The following is a 20,657-nucleotide window of genomic DNA, read 5'->3' as shown; positions in this document are numbered from 1 at the left end:
TACCTAATACAATGTAAATGCTCTGTGAATAGTTGTTGGTGATTGGCGAATTCCAGTTTTGCTTTTTGGAACTTTTGGGGAATTTTTTTCTAGTCCAAGGTTGGTTGAAACCCATAGGGGTGGAACCCACAGATATGGAAGGCCAACTATCCTTGTAAGATTCCCAGAAAAATATATAATGTCAAATCTGCTTTTAATGGACAACAATCATGGAAAATATCTTTTTGTAGGTTTGTTCTTCGGATTCTTCAGTTGTCTGTGTTGCGTGTGTATTTGATTGTTTTTATTGTACATGTATCAATGCCATTTTAGCTCTACCCTTTGCAAGTATCACTTTTAGAAATGATGGCTGAAACGTGGTTCTGCTTTTTGGCCTTCATCCAGAACTCATGAGTGGAGAAGAGCAGCAAAGAGGAATCTGGTTTGATGGTGAGAGCCTGTCAATTTCCCCCCCTACATTCATGATTTTAGTTTTGAGTGGTATGGAAAGTAAGAGAAGTCAACAAAAGCTAAAGCCATTATAATTGATTTACAATTACTCATGGTGTGATAATTTCATATGTTAATGATGAAGAATGCTTGTGTTAAGAAATAGCTATGTAGTTAAGTATGGACAAGGTAGGAATTTTGCTTTGTTTGCTGTGTTATCCCTAGTGCTTAGAGTAGTACCTGGAACACAGCAGGAGCTCAGAAAATACTAACTATAGAACTATATATATATATAGGCTGTAAAACCTACTGCTGATGCTTCGTATTGACAATCTGCAGGTATTTGGAATATGTATATATATTCATAGTAGTTCAAGACCTCACATTTTATTATTTGAATGGTGGTCATTATTTGTTGTTGTTTAGTTGCTAAGTTGTGTTGGACTCTTTTGCCCCTCTATGAACTGTAGCCCGCCAGGCTCCTCTGTCCATGGGATTTCCCAGGCAAGAATACTAGAGGGGGTTGCCATTTCCTTCTCAAGGGGATTTTACTGATCCAGGGACGGAACTCTTGTTTCCTGCATTTGCAGGCAGGTTCTTTACTACTGAGTCACCTGGGAAGCCCTGTGGTCATTGTTTGCTGTGTAGTGACTTTTTTAAAAAAGAATACCCTGTATTTTGAGTGAATATATTTCATCTGAGATTTTGGGGAACTCTGCTTCCTCAATACACAACATTCTCCTTGAATGAATAATTCTTTAAAAAGCATATTATACTGTACAGTTTTTTCATGCTTTATCACTTGATCCTTACTACAGTACTTGTGAAGTACGGGATTCCTGACATTTGATTATCTGCCTAGTTGTCTACTTCATTTTTTCTTGCTGATGGAACCCCAGTTTTGCGCAGGTGCTCACCCCTACCCCACTGTGACTCCGAACTAAATTTTGATCAGTTTAAGCCTGTTATGAGAAGTTCCTTGCCTTTGCCAGGGATTGGTTTAGAAAGAGGCATGTGACCCATTTCTGGCCAGTGATGTGAGAGGGAAGGTCTGCTGGCAGAAGGCCCCTCCCTTCCCCACCTGCCTCGCTCCACACACACACAGGGAAGAAATGAGCTCAGTTTTTCTGCTACTTGTCTGGACTGGATGTGACCACTTGGAGCTGTTTTAGCAGTTTCGAGACTACAAGCAGAGGTAGCCTGAAAATACGCTGGATGCTGAATATGATGGAAGAGAAAGATGGAGAGAACCAGCTACCAAATGAACCAACCCTGGAGCAGGCCTGCTACTTGACTTCTTATTACCTGAGAATAAATTTCCCTTATTGAGAACATCCTGATATTGGTATCCTTATTGCCCTTTTACAGGCAAGGAAACTGAGACTCACAGATCTTTAAATAGAATGATCATCGTTAGACGGCTGACTTCTCTGTTGAAGCCGGGAGAATTGAAACGTGTGCTCTGGTTCCTCATCCAGGGCTCTTCCTGTTCCATGTGCAGCTTCTCTGTCAACAGCCCTGCCTCCCGGTTGGGAGGGAACTGGATTACCAAATTTAGGTATTTTTGTTTGAAATGCATTTTAGATAGTTCCTAGTTATTTTGTGGTTGATTACTTGTGACAAATACTGCTTTGAAATTCTCATGGATATTGTAATCTGCCTTCTTACCTTGGCTGACATAATTGAAACTTTATTTATAAATTAACAACTTTTACAATTGAAGTAAAAAAAAAATTTTTTTTACTGTTTTGCATATATACATTTCAAAATGTTTTTTTATACTCTGCCTAAGTTTGTAGATAGGTATTTAAAAAATTGTGTTAAATTCTGAGAAGTGATACTGTTCATCTGTAAAGGAATTAAAATAATCATTGACCAGCCTATTGGACTGAATGGGAGTAGGGGCTGGCTGGCTGGCTTTGGAAGCAGTATTGACATTTGTTAACGTGGAAAGGTATGGCTGACCGTATTCATGATGTTCTTTGCGCTACCATTTACAGACTATCCTTGGACTTTCTTTTGTGTCCAATCCCGCTCTTCCCTCATCTTCTCTTCCCCTTACGGGTAGAGAGAGTGATCAGTGGCCTGAGGTATATTCCTTCTTATTGCAGAGCCAAACTGGGCAGTGTCTAATCTGAGGAAAGGAGCTTATTCATAGTTGAAGAATTCAGTTAAAGCATATTTAATGTCATGTGAAAGACACTTTGATGGAGGAAGATTGGGTGTTTTTGAAAAGAAAATGATTCTTGAATGAACTTACAGTTATTAGTGGTGAATAGTTGTGGGAAGGATAGACTGGGAGTTTGGGATGGACATGTACACAGTGCTGTATTTTAAACAGATAACTGATAAGGAGATACTGTAAAAAAAAATATATTTGAAAAAAGACAGTGAAAAATAAAATTATCTTACAAAAAGAAAAGAAAGGTTTTCCTGGTGGAAGCGGTGACTGAGTCCCCTGCCTCCTGGAGACTGTGGTGTGTGTCTGCCTCCTCCCCTTCTTTCTCAGGCGGAAGCGACGGCCATGTTGCTAAGGACCTCTGTGTGGGGCGGAACCTGCTCTTCTCTTGGCCCTTTGGCTCCTTCCTTGGGTCTGGAGGGCTGGCCAGCTGAAGTGAGCAGACTAAAAATAGGACCAGTTCTTTAGCAGAGTGGCTGAGTTCCCTCAGCTTGTTCTTTGCCTTCCTAATCTAGTAAAATATAGTACGTTGAAGAATCTGATCTTGGAGAGTGGTGGGATTTTCACTGGGCACCTTCCAGAATATTTTCTTAATTCTTGATTTCACTTAAAACTACAAGTGAACCCAAATTCTTGAGAATTACTAATGACAAAAATTAAAATTCAGTTTTGTATAATTATTAAGAATATCTTCAATGTATGATCCCCCCCACCATTGGAAAGCTTTTTGTCCTTAAAACTTTATTTCACAACTAGAATGAGCTGTGTGATGTCCTGATAAGGGTAACTGAACACCAGGATTAGCACAGGGTGACACCATATGTTGGTGATTATCAACGTCTCCTTAAGGGTCCTCTTGGACTTCTGTTTGAAGTGCTTAATGATTTGATTTCTCCTTTTAAAATTAAATAAACATGTGAGTGGAGAACTTCCCTTCAAACCAGCATAGCTGTTCTTCAGGAGACTATCTGGAGCCATGAAAATGGAGAGTATTTTAAGATCCATATGAAGATATTTGGCTTCACCATGACATGTAGTTTGGATATTAACAGAAAACCTGCTGCAAATAACAGAAAATGTGACTCATTAATAGTCTCAAACAAATAAAGGGGTTATTTTCCTCTTGTTATTAATGTGAGAAGTCCAGAAGTGGGCATTTCAGGATTGGTCAAAGCCATCAGAGACCCAGGCCTCTGCCTTTCCATTCGGCCATCTTTAGTCATCTTGTCACTTCGAAGTCTCAAGATGGCTGCTCTCCAGCCAGCATTGCGTCTGCCTTCCAGGCAAGAAGGAGGAGGAGGGCAGATGGCAAAAAGGCATGTACCAGCTGTGCCTGTTCTCTTTCAAAGAGCTTCCTGGAAACTCAGTTCAGTGACTTCTGCTTGCATCTCATTAACCAGAACTGTATCATACTGTCGCCCCCAGCTGTACACGAGGCTGGGAAATGCAGTTTTTTGGTGGGGCAGGTTGGCATGCTGAACACAATTGGAATTCTGAACACAATTGGAATCCTCTCAAGATAATTCAGATTATTTTAAGAGGATTATTTTGCCCCTAAACTAATGAGACTCAGGAAAAATAAAATAAATGAACATTAATTGAAAGCCTACTGCATACTAGACGCTGTGCTAGTTGCTTATGGGTGGGTTTATGTTATTTAAGCATCAGCACTCAGAAAGGTCATATGCACATTTATTTAAAAGGATAAAGTAAGTTCAAGGTGGATTTATAGAGGATTCATTTATTAATTTATTCTTTGTGGCAATGTTCTTGTGTTTAACCTATTAAGCTTGGAATTAATGTAAAGGACTATATCTTGAAACCCAGATACTATAATGGGGAATTTTTACAAGTTTAATTATATTAACTTAAATCAATGTGTTGAAGCATCCATAAATGGAGGCTTAGAGAAAATATTTGCAGTATAGATGAAAAGGTCTTAATATTCATAATAGATAAAAGCTTCTACAAGTAAATAATAAAAATTCACCTTATTAGAAAATGAAAAAATATGGAAAAGCAGCCATTTCTCTGAAGCAAATAGTCTGAAAAAGTTGGGAAAAAAAGCAATGCAAATGAAAAGAAATACTGAATCACTATGTCTTTGATCCCCAGCTTGGCAAATACTTAAAAAAACTGATAATAACCAGTTTCACCCAGATTCTGGGGAGAAGCACTTTTATGTACTATTGGCAGTAGTGTTAGATTGATACCATTGTTTCAGAGAGCAGTTTGGTGTTATCTGTCAAAATGTGAAATGTACGTACCCGCTGACTTAGCAGGACCCCTTCTTGAGATAATGACATGATTTTACAAAGATGTTAATTGTGGCATTGCAATTAAATATAAATGTGGAACAAGCCAAGATGTTCATCAGTAGGATCATGTTTAAATAAATTATGTGATGGCCATACAATGTAATTATTTAACTGAAAAGTTGTCTGTGGACTATTAAGTAGTAATAGTAACCACTATTACTATATAAGTAATAAAGTATTTAACATGTATACTATTTTTGTGATACCTCTCCCTTTAAAATAAATCTATATATGTATACAAAAGAATTGGAGTAACAGGTCTGACGATTTTTCACTTTTTATATGTAGACTTTCTATGTGTAGATATTATTTGAATTTTTTTGCAAGAGTGAATTACTTTTGTGTGTGTGTACATATTTTGCAAGGATGAATTAACGTTTTTTGAAAACCAGTAGAGACTTTTTAAAGCAGGATTTAAAAAAAAAGGAATGTAAGCATTTTAAATTCTATAAAAATGCTAAAATGCTAATAGTGATTTTTATGGCTTGTCTTCTGGAAGTTATGGGGGAGCAGAAGGGGGCAAACGATGTGGTAGGGAGAAAACGGCCTGGATTAGTGAACAACCGGAATGATACAATATCGGAAAAGACATAGTATGTATCTTTCAATTACCTTGTATAGGACAGAATAGGCTAGATTATATTGCAGTGACAAACAACCTCCAAATCTCAGAGGCCTATGCCACAAAGATTTATTTCTCACTCATGGTTCATGGCTGTTGAGAGCTGTTGATCCCTGGGTTGGGAAGATCCCCTGGAGAAGGGAAAGGCTACCCACTCCAGTATTGGCCTGGAGAATCCCATGGACTGTATGTAGTCCACGGGGTCGCAAAGAGTCGGATAGGACTGAGTGACTTTCACTTCATGTTTCACTGTGGGCTCTGCAAACAGAGTTGGGTTGGCTAACAAAGCCTCCATCCACTAACTTGGACAGTGCCACTCACCGCGTCGAGGCGGGGACTTGGCAGATCCTGCACTGGCTTTTATAAACCTCTTCCCAGAAGTGAGCCACCTCACTTCCACTTAACATCTCATCAGTCAAAGCAAGTCTCATGGTCATGCCTAAATTTAAAGAGGCTGGGAAGAGCATCCTACCACGTGCTTGGGAGGAGGAGCATTGGGGGCTTTGGGAACACCCGGATGACTCTTACAGCGCTTCATAGGGGAACTATAAGATGAGCTTCTATAACAGTGTCTGGCACGTACTTATGTTTTTGTTTTAATGGATAAAGTAATTTACGTTAATCTAGATGGATATCTTAAGAAATGTGTAAGAAATGACTTGCATATATATTGAATAACAGGCATTTGTTGACTTCACATTCCACTAAATTTGCTAAAGATAAAAAGATTTGTTTGGGAACAGGTACTTTTTAAAAAAAATTGAGGTATAGTTGATTTTCAATATCTTATTAGTTAATTTTGTATATAATATATTGTATGTAGTTGATTTTCAGTGTTGTATTGAATAATGTATTATTCAATATTGTATAAATCAGGTGTACAACATGATTCAAAATTTTTATCAATTATATACCATTTAATGTTATAAAATACTGACACTATTCACTCTGCTGTACAATATATCCTTGTAGATTATTTCTTTTATACAGAGTAGTTGGTACCTCTTTGTTCCTGACTCTCTTGCCCACAGGCACCTCCCCACAACCACTAGTTTGTTCTCTATGAGTCTGTTTCTATTTTTTATTTTATTTTTCACATTTCACACATGAGTAGTAACATACAGTATTTGTCTTTCTATGTCTACTTAATTCACTAAGCATTCACCTCCAGGTGTCCCCCCATTGCTGCAAATGGCAAAAGTTCATTCTTTTTAAGGACTGAGTAGTACCCCATTGTGTATGTGTACCATCATGACCCATTCATCTGTTGATAGACACTTAGGTTGCTTCCATATGTTGGTAATTGTAAATAATACTGCTATGAACATTGAGGATACATGATGCATCTTTTTTAATTAATGGTTTCCATTTTATTCCGGAGAAGGCAGTGGCACCCCACTCCAGTACTCTTGCCTGGAAAATCCCATGAACGGAGGAACCTGGTAGGCTGCATCCCATGGGGTTGCTAAGAGTCGGACACGACTCAGCGACTTCACTTTCACTTTTCACTTTCCTGCATTGGAGAAGGAAATGGCAACCCACTCCAGTGTTCTTGCCTGGAGAATCCCAGGGACGGGGGAGCCTGGTGGGCTGCCGTCTATGGGGTCGCACAGAGTTGGACACGACTGAAGTGACTTAGCAGTAGCAGTAGTACACCCAGGAGTGGGATTGCTGGATTAGATGGCAGTTATTTCTGGTTTTTTGAGGAACCTCCGTACTGTTTTACATGGTGGTGTACCAGTTTATGTTCCCACCAACAGTGTGTGGATAGGTACCTTTAAGATTTTGTGATGATTTTTCATAAATATTTTGAAAATCCTCCTCCTTTTGCTCATTCTAACTCTATGAAGAAAGTGTTTGTTATAAAGGAAATTTCTATGAGGCTTTTGGTGTATTTTTAAAAAACTCTAATTTAGTTAGGTTTTAATTTATATAACAATAAATTCCTATTTATAGTATCAGGGATGCATTTTATAACAGGAACTCTTTAGCTATGCTACTGGCTGAGTGGGAAGGTACATTACATTAACAGAAAGGACATCTTTTTCCACAACCCCCTATACTCTTGAAGTCCAAGGGCAGAGTTCTTTTTATGTTTTCATTTTTTAAAATTTTTTGTTTACCATGGATTTTTTTTTTTTGGCATCAATTTTTGTTTTTTGGCCATGTCCCACGGCATGCAGGATCTTAGTTCCCCAACCAGGGATCGAACCGCCCCCTGCAGTGGAAGCGTGTAGTCTTAACTACTCGACGACCAGGGAAGTCCCCCTTAGAGTTCTTTACTATTGTGATGTCCATCATTTAGCCAGGAAGCTAAATGGAGTTCCTCTTCTTTCTACTCTTCCTTCCTTTCCCCATAGTGCATCCTGTTTTCTCATAAATAAGCAGACTTTTCAGGTCCTTAAATTTCTCAGGATGGAGTAAGATAAGACAAACGTTTCTCCTAGAATCTGAGAGGAGGCAGAAAATCCCTCCTGCTGTTTTCATCGAATGGTGGATTGAATCTCAAGAAATCTCAAGAAATGTGTTCAGAGCCTGATATGTTTGAGATGTAGGCCAGCTTTCTAGGCCTTCCATTTTCCATGCTAACTTGCTTGATTGCTTGGTTTTATTTTTCTCAATTCTCTAGTTGTTAAATAGAAAACGTGCTTTGCTCTTTGTGTTAAGAAAATTGGATGATAAAGGCTGAAGCTGCCCATGTGTTTCTGTTTAATGATAGTGTCTCCTGCCATTAGTCAGCAGTCTTTGCACTGACTGTAGCACTCCAACACCTGTGAAGAGAGCAGTCATACCTCAGCTGATGTAAGAGTTTGTGGTGCCTCTTAAATTCAAGTGACAAGCACTTCATGAACTCAACAGAATTTTGTCTTGTCCTCAGGCCACTTGGGCTTAGTGCTACGTTTTGGCAGCGCTTCCTTGACAGTATCAGTAAAGAGAGGATATGAAAGATAATTAACATTCTTTTTGAGCACGTGGACTGTGTGCCAGCAGTGTCTTATTACGCTGGGCTCATTAGCAGTGTGCTCTAGGCCAACAGATGGCCTGTTTCTAAGACTAGTTAGTACCAGTGGCACTGATAATAAACTAAGACTCAGCAGTACGGTGCTCTGCTGCTGGCCTCCGGGCTTCCCGAGGGCAAGGACTGTATCTCGTTGCATCACCGTGTAGTCCCACAGTGTGCGTCAGTCAGGTCAGTTCAATGAGGGGTTCCCCTGATGGTTCAGGGGCTAGGACTTAACGTTCCCAATACAGGGGGCCCCGGGTTCAATCCCTGGTCAGGGAACTAGACCCCATGTGCCGCCTCTCAGACCCAGCGCAGCCAAATAAATATTACTTTAAAAACAAAAGGTTACTTCAGTGCCTGTGTAAGTGGATGGGTGAATGAAGGAACCAGTGGACGTAGTCAGTGGAATCACCTGGCCCCTAATTTTGAAGAGCTTCATAATTTGAAGAGCCTCATGATTTACAAATCATTAATGGATCTTGACATGGTCGATGGATGTGGAAATGGAGCATAACACCGCCTGACTGTCTTGTATGAAAGGAACCTGCCTGTCTGTCCCCGTCATTCATGACATACGCCCAACCCACACTGTGAGTATGTCGCATCAGCCTGTGACTAATTAACCCATATTCTCACAGAACATTGCTGGAATTTCCCTGAACACAGAACATCCCAGTTCTAGAAGGTGGGAGGTTTGCCAGCACAAAACAAGGAAGGCTCCTCCCAGCCCGTGGCCACTGTGATCCTAGGAGAGGGCGTGGTGGAAAGGAAGGAGCTGTGCCCCGTTCCTGTCATCTAGACTGCTGGAACGTCTGCACCTTCATCAGACTAGAGAAGCAAACAAAATAAGTGATGCCTTTGGCCTCTCAAAACATGACCTGGGATGGTGAGCAGCAGAGCTCCAAGCGCGCAAAAGCAAACGTTACCGCGCTTTGTCTTGCTGACATTCATTCTCTCTCTCAACCTTGTCAGTTCCTTCCTTCCTCACAAGACCCACTTCTTCCAAAAGCAGGCAAAGAAAGAACTCCAGCAGAGAGTTTGCTTTAGTAGAGATTCTCCTTCTGGCCCTTCCAAAATTAAATAAGGAGCTCAGTTCCCTCAAATAGGACTGGGGACTGTTTTCATTAAACAAACCATTTTAAAATTTTATTTAAAAATTCATTAAACAAAAATTTCAAAAACCATTCATTCTATGGTTTTTCCATAGAATGTGAGAGTTGGACCATAAAGGAAGCTGATGCTTTTGAACTGTGGTGTTGAAGACTCTTGAGAGACCCTTGGACTGCGAGGAGATCAAACCAGTCAGTCGTAAAGGAAATCAGTCCTGCGTGTTCGTTGAAAGGACTGCTGCTGAAGCTGAAGCTCCAATACTTTGGCCACCTGATGCAAAGACCTGACTCATTAGAAAAGACCCTGATGCTGGGAAAGACTTAAGGCAGGAGGAGAAGGGGACGGGAGAGGATGAGATGGTTGGATGGCATCACCTACTCAATGGACATGAGTTTGAGCACGCTCCAGGAGATAGCAAAGGACAGGGAAGCCTGGCGTGCTGCAGTCCATGGGGTCACAAAGAGTCAGACAGGACTGAGCGACTGAACAACAACAACAACATCCTATTGTGGGTAATCAAAATAAGGATGAGAAAAAACAGTGGTGACTTTCAATACACACAGGCAGAGAGAATGGTTCCTTGTTTCTAATAGTCTGTAATAATCGCCCTTACAAGCCCCCTCCCGGTCCAGAAATGGGGGAGGAGTTTAACCATGGTTCAATCCACTACAGTTAGTGTGATGTAACAATTTTAGTAGCATTTAGGTAAAGCACTTTGAGACATGTGAAGTGTTTTGATTCTTGTATCTCCCCTCCCTCTGCATTTCTCTCCAAGGTGGCATCTGGTGAGGTGGAGGTGGGGGTGGAGGGGATGTGTAGACCCACCTGGTGACCTCTGGACCCTTTCTGGCTGTGCCCTGGAGCAGCTGCCCTGGCCCATCGCCTGGGCTGGAGGTGGCCGAGGGTGGCGTCCCTCCCTGGAGTCGGCCGCTGAAAACTCTTGCTGGTGGAACTCCTGTTTTGCTTGTCATGCTCCGTCACGCCTGGTGGGGCTCTTGGTGGGCTCCGCTGCACTTTGGCTCTTGCAGGCATGTTTCCCCGCTGGGTCTCTGCCATGTTCTTTGTCCAGCTCACAGCCTAGCAGGCTGACACCACCTTCCCAGGTGCTCCGGCGGCCTTCTGTCCACCCCAACCCGCGTCTTAACTTCCATCCCACATCCGCCCAGGCAGGATTTTCTGGGTCTTCTGGAAACAAAAGTCAGGTGAAAGTTAAATGCTGGCCGTTGTTCTGTTTGCCTTTGCTCTAGCAAAGTTGACTTTGCTGACTGACCCTGGTTTGGTGGGGTGGCCTTCGGGGCAGTCTTTCCCCAGAATCCTAAACGGGAGGCGGAGAGAAGCCCCCGCCCTCTCACCTGCCAAGGCGGGGAGGTTGGCACACGCTTACCCACCTCCTTCTATGATTCCCGCTGCCCCTCTTTCCCACTTCCCTCTGTACCAGGCCTCCCTCCTATCCTCATCCTGTCAGATCCTAACTTCCTTCCCTGCTCCCCCCGCCCCCTGACTGTGTCATGTGGCTTGTGGGAGCTTAGTTCCCCAACCGGGGATCGAACCTGGGCAGTGAAAGCGAGCAGCTCTAAAAGTGAAAGTCGTGTGGTCATATCTGACTCTTTGCAACCCTGCGGGATAGTCAACGGAATTCTCCAGGCCAGAATACTGGAGTGGGTAGCTTTTCCCTTCTCCAGGGGATCTTCCCAACCCAGGGGTCAAACCCAGGTCTCCTGTATTGGAGGCGGATTCTTTACCAGCTGAGCTACTGCACCGCCAGGGAACTCCCCCAGAACTTGCTTTCCAAGTAAAACTCGATGAGCAAGTCCCATTGGCTTCAGTATGTTTACTGAAGTTAAAGGGATTTACAAAAGGACCTTTTCTCAGAATAAAGCCTGGAATTCCTATTGCGAAATCCTATGCTCCTTACCTTGCCCCCCTCCCCGCCCACTCCAGTTCTGCCCTAACAGAAGCTTCACTGAGCCAGACAGTTGCCTTTGATAGGTTGGGGAGGGGAGGTGGTCATGTTCAGTACAAGTAATTAATAGCATGAAAATACTCTCTTCATTAAGTGTATAAGAATTAAAGAGATCTTATTATTATTGAGACTTCCCTGGTGGCTCAGATGGTTAGGAATCTGCCTACAAAGCAGGAGGCCTGGGTTCGATCCCTGGGTCGGGGAGATTCTCCAGAGGAGGAAATTCTACCCAGTCCAATATTCTTGCCTGGGAAATCCCATGGACAGAGGAGCCTGGCGGGCTACAGTCCATAGTCATCCGCACGGAGTTGGATGCAATTGAGCGACTCAGTTTTATTTAAGACTACTTTGAATTGAAGGGTCTGTGGACTTTATATCTTCAACAGAGTTGCAAATTATAAAGTGGGTGCTGCCTCAACTCTCTGCGTGAAAGTTTTAAAGTACATGGTGTGATGGTGGTCAGGCCCGTCCTTTTGTGTTCCCTCAGGCACACAGGGCAATTGCTATTAGAAAAAAATACGGAGATTAGATCAGTTCTAGAGTGACTACGTGGTACCAGTGACTCAAAATCTTGGGTGGAGGGGTTAAAAGAAAAAAAAAAGAGCTTCAACATTAATATGATGATGATGAAACTGCCCCAGTTAGTAATACAGTAGAATTTTCTGTTTTTAAGTCAACAACAACAAAAAAAAACCAGACTTCCCTTGATCCTTTTTTCTTAATTTTATCTTTTTGCTCAATTTAATTAGATATGGAAAGCTAAGAGTGTGGCAGCGGCGGGGGGGCGGGTGGCGAGAGAGAACGAGAATGATGGGTTATTTAGCTTCATATAAAACAGTGCATTTTAGGTTTATAAAATTGCATTGAAATTGTACGTCATTATTATTTCCTGTTTCACTAGCCGTAGGATTAACCCCAAACACATTTATGCCGTGCTTTCTCCCCACTCCAGGAGGCCACATGCTAGCTGTGTGGGGCTTTTGTAGTATTTGCCTCCTTGAAGATGGTATTTGAATTGTAAAAGGATGTTTAAGTGGAGCACTTAACATTCCTCTCTGAGTTCCCAGTCCCTTCTTCTTTAGTTAGTTTCTTTGTTTTAATTCAGTTCAGTCGCTCAGTCACTCAGTCGTGTCCGACTCTTTGTGGCCCCATGGACTGCAGCACGCCAGGCTTCCCTGTCCTTCACCAGCTCCCGGAGGTTGCTCAAACTCATGTCCATTGAGTCGGTGATGCCATCCAACCATCTCATCTTCTGTCATCCCCTTCTCCTCCTGCCGTTAATCTTTCCCAGCATCACGGTCTCTTCCAGTGAGTCAGTTCTTCACATCACGTGACCGAAGTATTGGAGCTTCAGCTTCAGCAGAAGTCCTTCCAATGCATATTCAGGACTGATTTCCTTTAGGATTGACTGGTTTGATCTCCTTGCACTCCCAAGAGTGCAAGAAGACTCCCAAGAGTCTTCTCCAACACCACAGTTCAAAAACATCATCTTTCTTTATGGTCCAATACATACATCTATATGTGACTACTGGAAAAACCATAGCTTTGGTGTGTTTACTAAAAAGACGTACAACTTGAGAGTTGCGAGTTAAGTTTTATTTGGGGCAAAATGAAGACTGCAGCCTGTGAGGCAGCATCTCAGATAGCTCTGAGAGACTGCTCCAAAGCGGCAGCGGGGGAAAGTCAATAATTAAGGTTTTGGTGAAGGGGGAGTTTAATACCATGAAGCACTCATTTTACGAAAGGTTTTTTTGTTAGTCATGAGGATCTGATGTCACCATGAAGGGATTTAGCGCTTCTCTAGACATGAGCCATGAAATTAAAAGATGCTTACTCCTTGGCAGGAAAGTTATGACCAGCCTAGACAGCATATTAAAAAACAGAGACGTTACTTTGCCAACAGAGATCCGTCTAGTCAAGGCTATGGTTTTTCCAGTAGTCATGTATGGAGTTGGACTATAAAGAAAGGTAAGCGCCAAAGAATTGATGCTTTTGAACTGTGATGTTGGAGAAGACTCTTGAGAGTCCCTTGGACTGCAAGGAGATATCTCCCACTAGTCCATCCTAAAGGAAATCAGTCCTGAGTGTTCACTGGAAGGACTGATGCTGAAGCTGAAACTCCAATACTTTGGCCACCTGATGCGAAGATCTGACTCATTTGAAAAGAAAGACCCTGATGCTGGGAAAGATTGAAGGCGGGAGGAGAAGGGGATGACAGAGGATGAGATGATTGTATGTCATCACCAACTCAATGGACATGATTTTGAGTAAACTCCAGGAGGTGGTGATGGACAGGGAGGCCTGATGTGCTGCAGTCCATGGGGTCACAAAGAGTCGGACATGACTGAGTTACTGAACTGAACTGAGATATGAGGAAATGCGAGGATTGAGGTCACAAAATCTGTTCCTAAAAGCATGCAACTATCTAAAGACCTGTCCCACCAGATGCCCTGTAGCACAGAGTGCCTCACTCCACCCTGAACTCCCTCAGGGGTTGTTGAAGGTCAATAGCTCTAAAAGCTTGGGATTCAATCTCCGTAGAGGCAGATGGCAAATGCCTTTGTAGTTCAGTCGTTGGCAGTGCTCTTGGTAAGTGCCAGTTTGTAGTTGACAGTCGGCAAAGGAATGTCTCTGCTTTTTAATATGCTGTCTAGGTTGGTCATAGCTTTTCTTCCAAGGAGCAGACATCCTTTAGTTTCATGGCTGCAGTCACCATCTGCAGTGATTTTGGAGCCCCCAGAAATAAAGTCTGACACTGTTTCCACTGTTTCCCCATCTATTTCCCATGAAGTGATGGGACCAGATGCCATGATCTTAGTTTTCTGAATGTTGAACTCTAAGCCAGCTTTTTCACTCTCCTCTTTCACTTTCATAAGTTCCTCTTCACTTTCTGCCATAAGGTTGGTGTCATCTGCATATCTGAGGTTATTGATATTTCTCATAGCAATCTTGATTCCAGCTTGTGCTTCATCCAGCCCGGCATTTTAATTATTGCTCCTTATTTCAGTCTTGTGAATCTGTCTAAATCTGTATAAGCCCACACCCACTGTCTTGCAGCCACTGCTCCCATGATAGCCCTCTGGTGGGTAAATGATTGTTCTTTCCTGGCCAACAAGCACACATTTACAGTATCCTGTAGCTCAGGGGTTCCTGGCCCCCAGGATCTAATGCCTGATGACCTGAGGTGGAACTGATGTAATAAGAATAGAAATAAAGTTCACAAGGAGTGTAACACGCTGGTTTCATCCTGAAACCACCACACCACCCCGCTGTCTGTGGGAAAATTGTCTTCCACTAAACCAGTTCCTGAACTGAACTGAACTGAAACCAGTCCTTAGTGCCAAAATGGTTGGGGACCAAAGCTATAGACCACTGGTTGGTTCCAGAGACAGCTGTGCAACAGCTAAGCTGCCCTACGTATATGCTAAGTCACTTCAGTCGTATCTGACTGTAGCCCTTCAGGCTCTTCTGTCCATGGGATTCTCCAGGCAAGAATACTGGAGTGGGTTGCCATGCCCCTCTCCCTCCTCCAGGGGATCTTCCGAACCCAGGGGATTGAACCCACAGTTCTTATGTCTCCTGGCGGGTAGGTTCTTTACCACTAGTGCCACCTGGAAAGCTTCCAAGTTTTAAATTCTAAACCTGGGGGAAGTCAGTAACATGAAAATTAACCAGTAGGAATTTTAGGGTAACGTTCATTCATTTGTTCATTTACTAAACATTGTGAACAATATGCTTAGTACTGTGCTGGGCTGTGAGCATAAAAACACAGGACATACCATTCTTCCAAAGCTCACAGAGGCACCAAGGTAACCAGTTACAGCAGAGAAGTTAAAGTAGAGAAAAGTGATCCAAATTGCAACACTTCCGGCCAACAGCATGGCTTGTGGGATCTTAGTTCCCCAACCAGGGATTGAACCTGCACCCTCATTAAAGCTCAGAATCCTAGCCACTGAACTGCCAGGGAAGTCTCTAAATTGCAACACTTTTAAAAGTAAGGGTACACTTAAAAATAGTTAAGATGGTAAATTAAAAAATTTTTTTTAATTGGAAGATAATTGCTTTACAATGTTGTGTTGATTTCTGCAGTATGCAGCAACTGGAATCTGTAATTGTGTATATAGATCCCCTCTGTCTTGAGCCTCCCTCCCCTCTCCCATCCCACCGCATGTTGTATGTTTTCCTTACAATTGGAAAAAAGAAAAGGGTTAGTAGTTTTTTTAGGCCAGGACCACAGGCATACACCAGGATAGTCCTGGGCGAGCCAAGTGAATGGATAGTGTAAGTCAGAGCTATACTAGAAAGATGGAAGGGTCAGGGGGTGGATGGGGTTGGTGGGGAGCAGGGAGAATGAGTGGAAGGCGAAAGCACACTGGCCTTACTTTCCTCATCTGTAAAATGGGTATGATTATAGCATCTAATCCTGGGGGTCTTCATGAAGATTCAGTGAGTTAATTCAAGCTCCTAGAATTCTGCCTAAGAGTTCAGGATATTTTTAAAAGTCTTTCCACCCATTTTTCAGTAACCACCTGTTACTTTCCTTGGTTGTAGATTTTTTTTTACACAGTAACCTCTCAATAGGTGTTCGTGGTTTAATCTTTCCTTTAAAAAGTTATTTTACTTTATGCTTTATCTTTTGACTGTGCTGCATGGCACGTGGGATCTTAGTTCCCTGACCAGGGATCAAACCTGTGCCCCCTGCATTAGCAGCACAGTCTTAACCACTGCATTGCCAGGGAAGTCCCTGTGGTTTAACTTATAGAACTCATCTAGTCTCATCAGTGAAGCCTCTTTTAATCTTCAGAACTCATCTAGTCTCATCAGTGAAGCCACTTCTCTCTCCAGCATGCCACAGGTCAGAATGCACATCCTGCAGACATTTGGAAGTTATCTTATTTCTCATCCCCTCTAGAAATTCAGGATATACTCTGGTTTCTGTCCTCCCAATCTTGTCATCATTTCTGTCTTTCCACAACAGGCAGTTTTATAGGCAACTCTTCGTAAAGGAATGGACCCTTGTTTAATGTAGAGAAGTAGTTTTTTCACCTCCCACCCCATGCTTTTAAAATAAAGGGTAGAATAAACAGAAATAATTAGAAGACTATGCTCTCACTGTCACCTCATATTCCTTTCAAGAGCAGTCTTTGAAGTGGCTGAACCCCATTTTGAGACAGTGTAATTAGGGACGAAGGATTAGAGCAAGGATCAGGTTGGGAGACACCAACAGAAGTGAAATTGATTCATTTAATCAGAGACTACTCCAGGCACCTGCCTTTCTTGGGGTAGCTGTGGACAGATTACTGCTGGATTCTGATAGGATGAATTTGCTAAAAGCAGGAGTTCAGATTTCATCACAGATACTCTAACCCTGTATTTCAGGCCTTGCCTGATTGTTATTCTCTGTTCCCAAGAACTGTGGTGTGAGCCATCACTCTTCCACTTTTAAGACTCTTGATTTGCTTGTCATGTTCCATTCATTGCTGGGAGTGGCAGGAATCTTACGTGCTGGGATCTTGAATCTTGAACAATGGCCTTAGGCCGCCTTCATTCTGCTTTTTTTTTTTTTTAATTTTATTTTATTTTTAAACTTTACAATATTGTATTAGTTCTGCCAAATATCAAAATGAATCCGCCATTCTGCTTGTTTTAATTCCACTGGTGTTCAACAAATATTAGTTGAGTTCTTGATTGTATTAGGCACTATTCTAGGGAGGGGATACTATTTTGGGGGAGAAAGGAACAATGATCGTAATAGGTAAGTAAAGACAGTGTTGCAAAGTGATAAGCACTGTGGGGAAAAAAAAACCAGAGCAGAATAAAAGGACTGGGAATGCAGATGTAGGGGCAGGGAGGGAGTTGATATTCCACTTTTTTATAAATGAATGGTGAAGATGGTCCTCACTGAGAAGGCAGGATTTGAATCAAGACTGGAAAGATGAGGAGGTTAGCCATGGGGCCATCTGGAAGTGAGTCTTCTTGGCAGAGGGAACAGTTGGTGCAAAGGCCCTAGGGCAGTGGTCAGTGTTGGTTTTCCTGGTGGCTCAGACAGTAAAAAATGGTAAAGAATCCGCCTGCAATGTAGGAGACCCGGGTTTGACCCCTGGATGGGGAAGACCCCCTGGAGAAGGGAATGGCTACCTACTGCAGTACTCTTGCCTGGAGAATCCCATGGACAGAGGAGCCTGGCAGGCTACGAGTCAGTCGCCAAGAGTCAGACGTGACTGGGCAACTAACACTTTCACTTTTCAATTTCAGTGTGGCAGGAAGGAGAGTGCTAAGAGATGTGGCTGAGGACTGTCAAAGGGTGAAAGATTGCATTGTGGACCATTGAGAAGATGTTGACTTTTAACTGTGGTAAAATGGGAGCCATTGCAGAGCTTTGAGCAGAGGAGGGACGAGATTTGACTTGTTTTAATAGTATCAACGGCTGTTGTGTAAGTGATAACTAGGTTCTGGGTGGGGCTAAGTGAGGACAGAAGCTGGGGGCCAGATCGCAATAGGAGAGGTGATGATGACTGACCTGTGCGATGATGGCAGAGGTAGTGAGAGGTGACCTGGATTCGATCCCTGAGTCGGGAAGATCCCCTGGAGGAGGGCATGGCAACCCGCTCCAGTAGAATCCCATGGACAGAGGAAAGTGTCGGGCCACAGTCCATGGGGCCACAGAGTTGGACACAACTGAGTGACTTTCACTTATGTAATAAAAGAAAAAAATGTATGTTTATCTTAAAAGTAGTCATCTGTCCTTAAAAAAAAAAAAAGGCAAAGATATTTATGACATACAAAGCAAAATTGTTTTACCCCACCCATGGCAGCCGCCACTCATGTTTGGTACCTATTCTTCAGTAAGATTCATTTAAAATATTCCTCAGTTTGGAGGACTTCAGAATTTCAGTACAAAAATGTCAGTCACTTATAGGATAAGTATATCTGGACTTGAGAGCTAAGCACAAATATTATCGAGGCCAACTAAAATCCTGTGGAATTCAGCCAGGATGAGGCAACTCAGGCAGGGTATGGCCAGCCCTGGCTGAGGGCAGAATGCTGACAGCGCATGGTGAGGTGCAGCCAGAACTTCGGAAAGGAAACTGGTATCAACGGAGGGCATTTTCACCTGATGCAGCATTTAACACTTAGCCCTCCAGCCAGTTCCTTCCTTTGGATCAGCACTGTCATACCTTGCTAAGAATTAGTGAATTCTTCAGTCCTAGCTGGGGGGCCCAGAGTCCCCTGGCCACTACCTCAGACCTGCTCCCACCAGCAGCCTTCTGGGGAGAGTCTGCGGGGAGACAGATGCTGAAGGGGAAAGAATATTCTAGAATTTCACTTGAAAATCTCCAACTCCTAAGTAAGTGATGGAATGAGACCTGAGTTTGTCTTTAGAACATAAAATTCTTCCACAGTACAACCCAGATCTTCTCTTGTTCTTGACAAGTACTTGTGACAGCCTTGCTCTGTGGAAGGAAGACAGAGATACACGAATTGTCTTCTGACATGCAAGGCTCATTAAATTGCTCCTTCCTCTTTCTCTGCTCCAAAGGCTCCTCTCCAATGGCTCCAACCATTAATATTGATGGACAGTGAAATCGTTGTTGTTGTTGTTGTAAATTGTAGATGTTGATAGTTTGTTTAATTTTGTATATGAAGTATACTGCATTTTATAATTTATGTGCAGAATGCGGCAGGACCTAAAATAAAATGAAACCGGCCTAACAACAATTTCTATTTCAGTGAAGTTTTGGTTCACAGTTTGGTGTTTCCACATTCCTCTCTTCAGTGCCTCCTGTCACGTTACTGAAGACAACAATAACCAAAAAGGCAAAGATTAAATTCTATTCCTTGTGGTTGGAGAAGAGGAGACAGGATGACCTTACTTGATGGACCAGATGAAGGGCACGTGCCTGCTTTACTCTGTCATGATTTAACTGAATGGAATTTTCTTCCTTGAGGCTTTGTAATGTCTAAAAAGGACCTAAGAAACTGACTGACCAGCATTTTAAAAATAGGCTCATCACTAGAGATAGAGCAGCAGGATAAATTCTTTGCAGAGTTTAGCCCTCTTCGAAAGACATCTTTGTGTGCCCAGTGGAACTTTTCTGTTTATAACTGTGATTTTTTTTTTTTTTTTTAACATTTTGACTACGATCTGAGTTCCTCTGCCAGGGATAGAACCTGCACCCCCTGTGTTGGAAGGCGAGTCTTAACCACTAGACTGATGAAGGTCCCCGCTGTGATCCATTTTGATGGTTTTAAACCATGCCTTGACAGTTTCCTTGTGTATCAGATTAGGACTTTCTCTAGAGTATTTCTCATGTATTCTTCCGTTTTGAAGTTGAAATTCTGAAATTCACATTTGTAGTTTTAAGCTATGGAGAAGCAGTCTTGGAAAATGCCTATGAAGTTAGCTGATTAAGTGATTCTCTAGGCTGGGAAGTAACTGACACACACCAAATGGATTGTGTAGGCTTCTCTTAGCCTGCTTTGGTCTAGATGCTTATTTTCTCTACAGTAGCTTTAGGAGCACAGATGGTTACTGGTATTAATGCAATACCTAAAAGAATTGGAGCCCCTTGAAAACTGATGCAGTCTAACCATGAATTTGTTTTAATGTTGTCTTTATGAAATATGAGATGAATTGGGGGTAGATTGTATTTAAATTTCCCAATTTAACATGATTTTCGGAAAGGCTCTTGAATGATGGGATTCCTCATGGCAAATGCTCTCTTTAGCTATTCTTACTATTCTGTGTTTATCTGTAAAGTTTGTAGTCAGTGTCATGAGATAAAGGCATGTGAAAGGGAACTGTTACATTCTGTACAGATGTTACACACTACATAGAGGATAATCATTAACGACATAACAAGCTTTTTATATAAAACTATTGTGTGCGTAGTGGAGAATTAGAAAATTCTTACACACAACACATCACTTTAAAAGAGTTCTATTTGGAAAGCAAGGAGAACATACTTATGCCATTATGGCCAAGGAGTATTGAGCCCTTTTCTTCAGTAGTTCTTCTCTTTTTCTTTATA

General features: G+C 42.3%; 1 protein-coding gene across 1 annotated transcript in view; it reads left to right on the top strand.

The window, feature by feature from the left end:
* The first annotated feature begins 934 nt into the window (after positions 1–934).
* Positions 935–20,657, top strand: part of WDFY2 (WD repeat and FYVE domain containing 2) — a 157,952-nt gene continuing 138,229 nt past the window's right edge. Inside the window, exon 1 of the mRNA XM_010835670.1 lies at positions 935–1,987. Within this exon, the coding sequence (XP_010833972.1) occupies positions 1,833–1,987 (155 nt within the window). The 5' untranslated portion in view covers positions 935–1,832. The remainder of the gene's footprint in view (positions 1,988–20,657) is intronic.

The sequence above is a fragment of the Bison bison genome, unplaced genomic scaffold (genome assembly GCF_000754665.1).
Source record: "Bison bison bison isolate TAMUID 2011002044 unplaced genomic scaffold, Bison_UMD1.0 scf7180017864048, whole genome shotgun sequence".
NCBI classification, from domain to species: domain Eukaryota; kingdom Metazoa; phylum Chordata; class Mammalia; order Artiodactyla; family Bovidae; genus Bison; species Bison bison.
The sequence above is the reverse complement of the archived record's forward strand: the minus strand, read 5'-3'. Positions and strand labels throughout refer to the sequence as shown.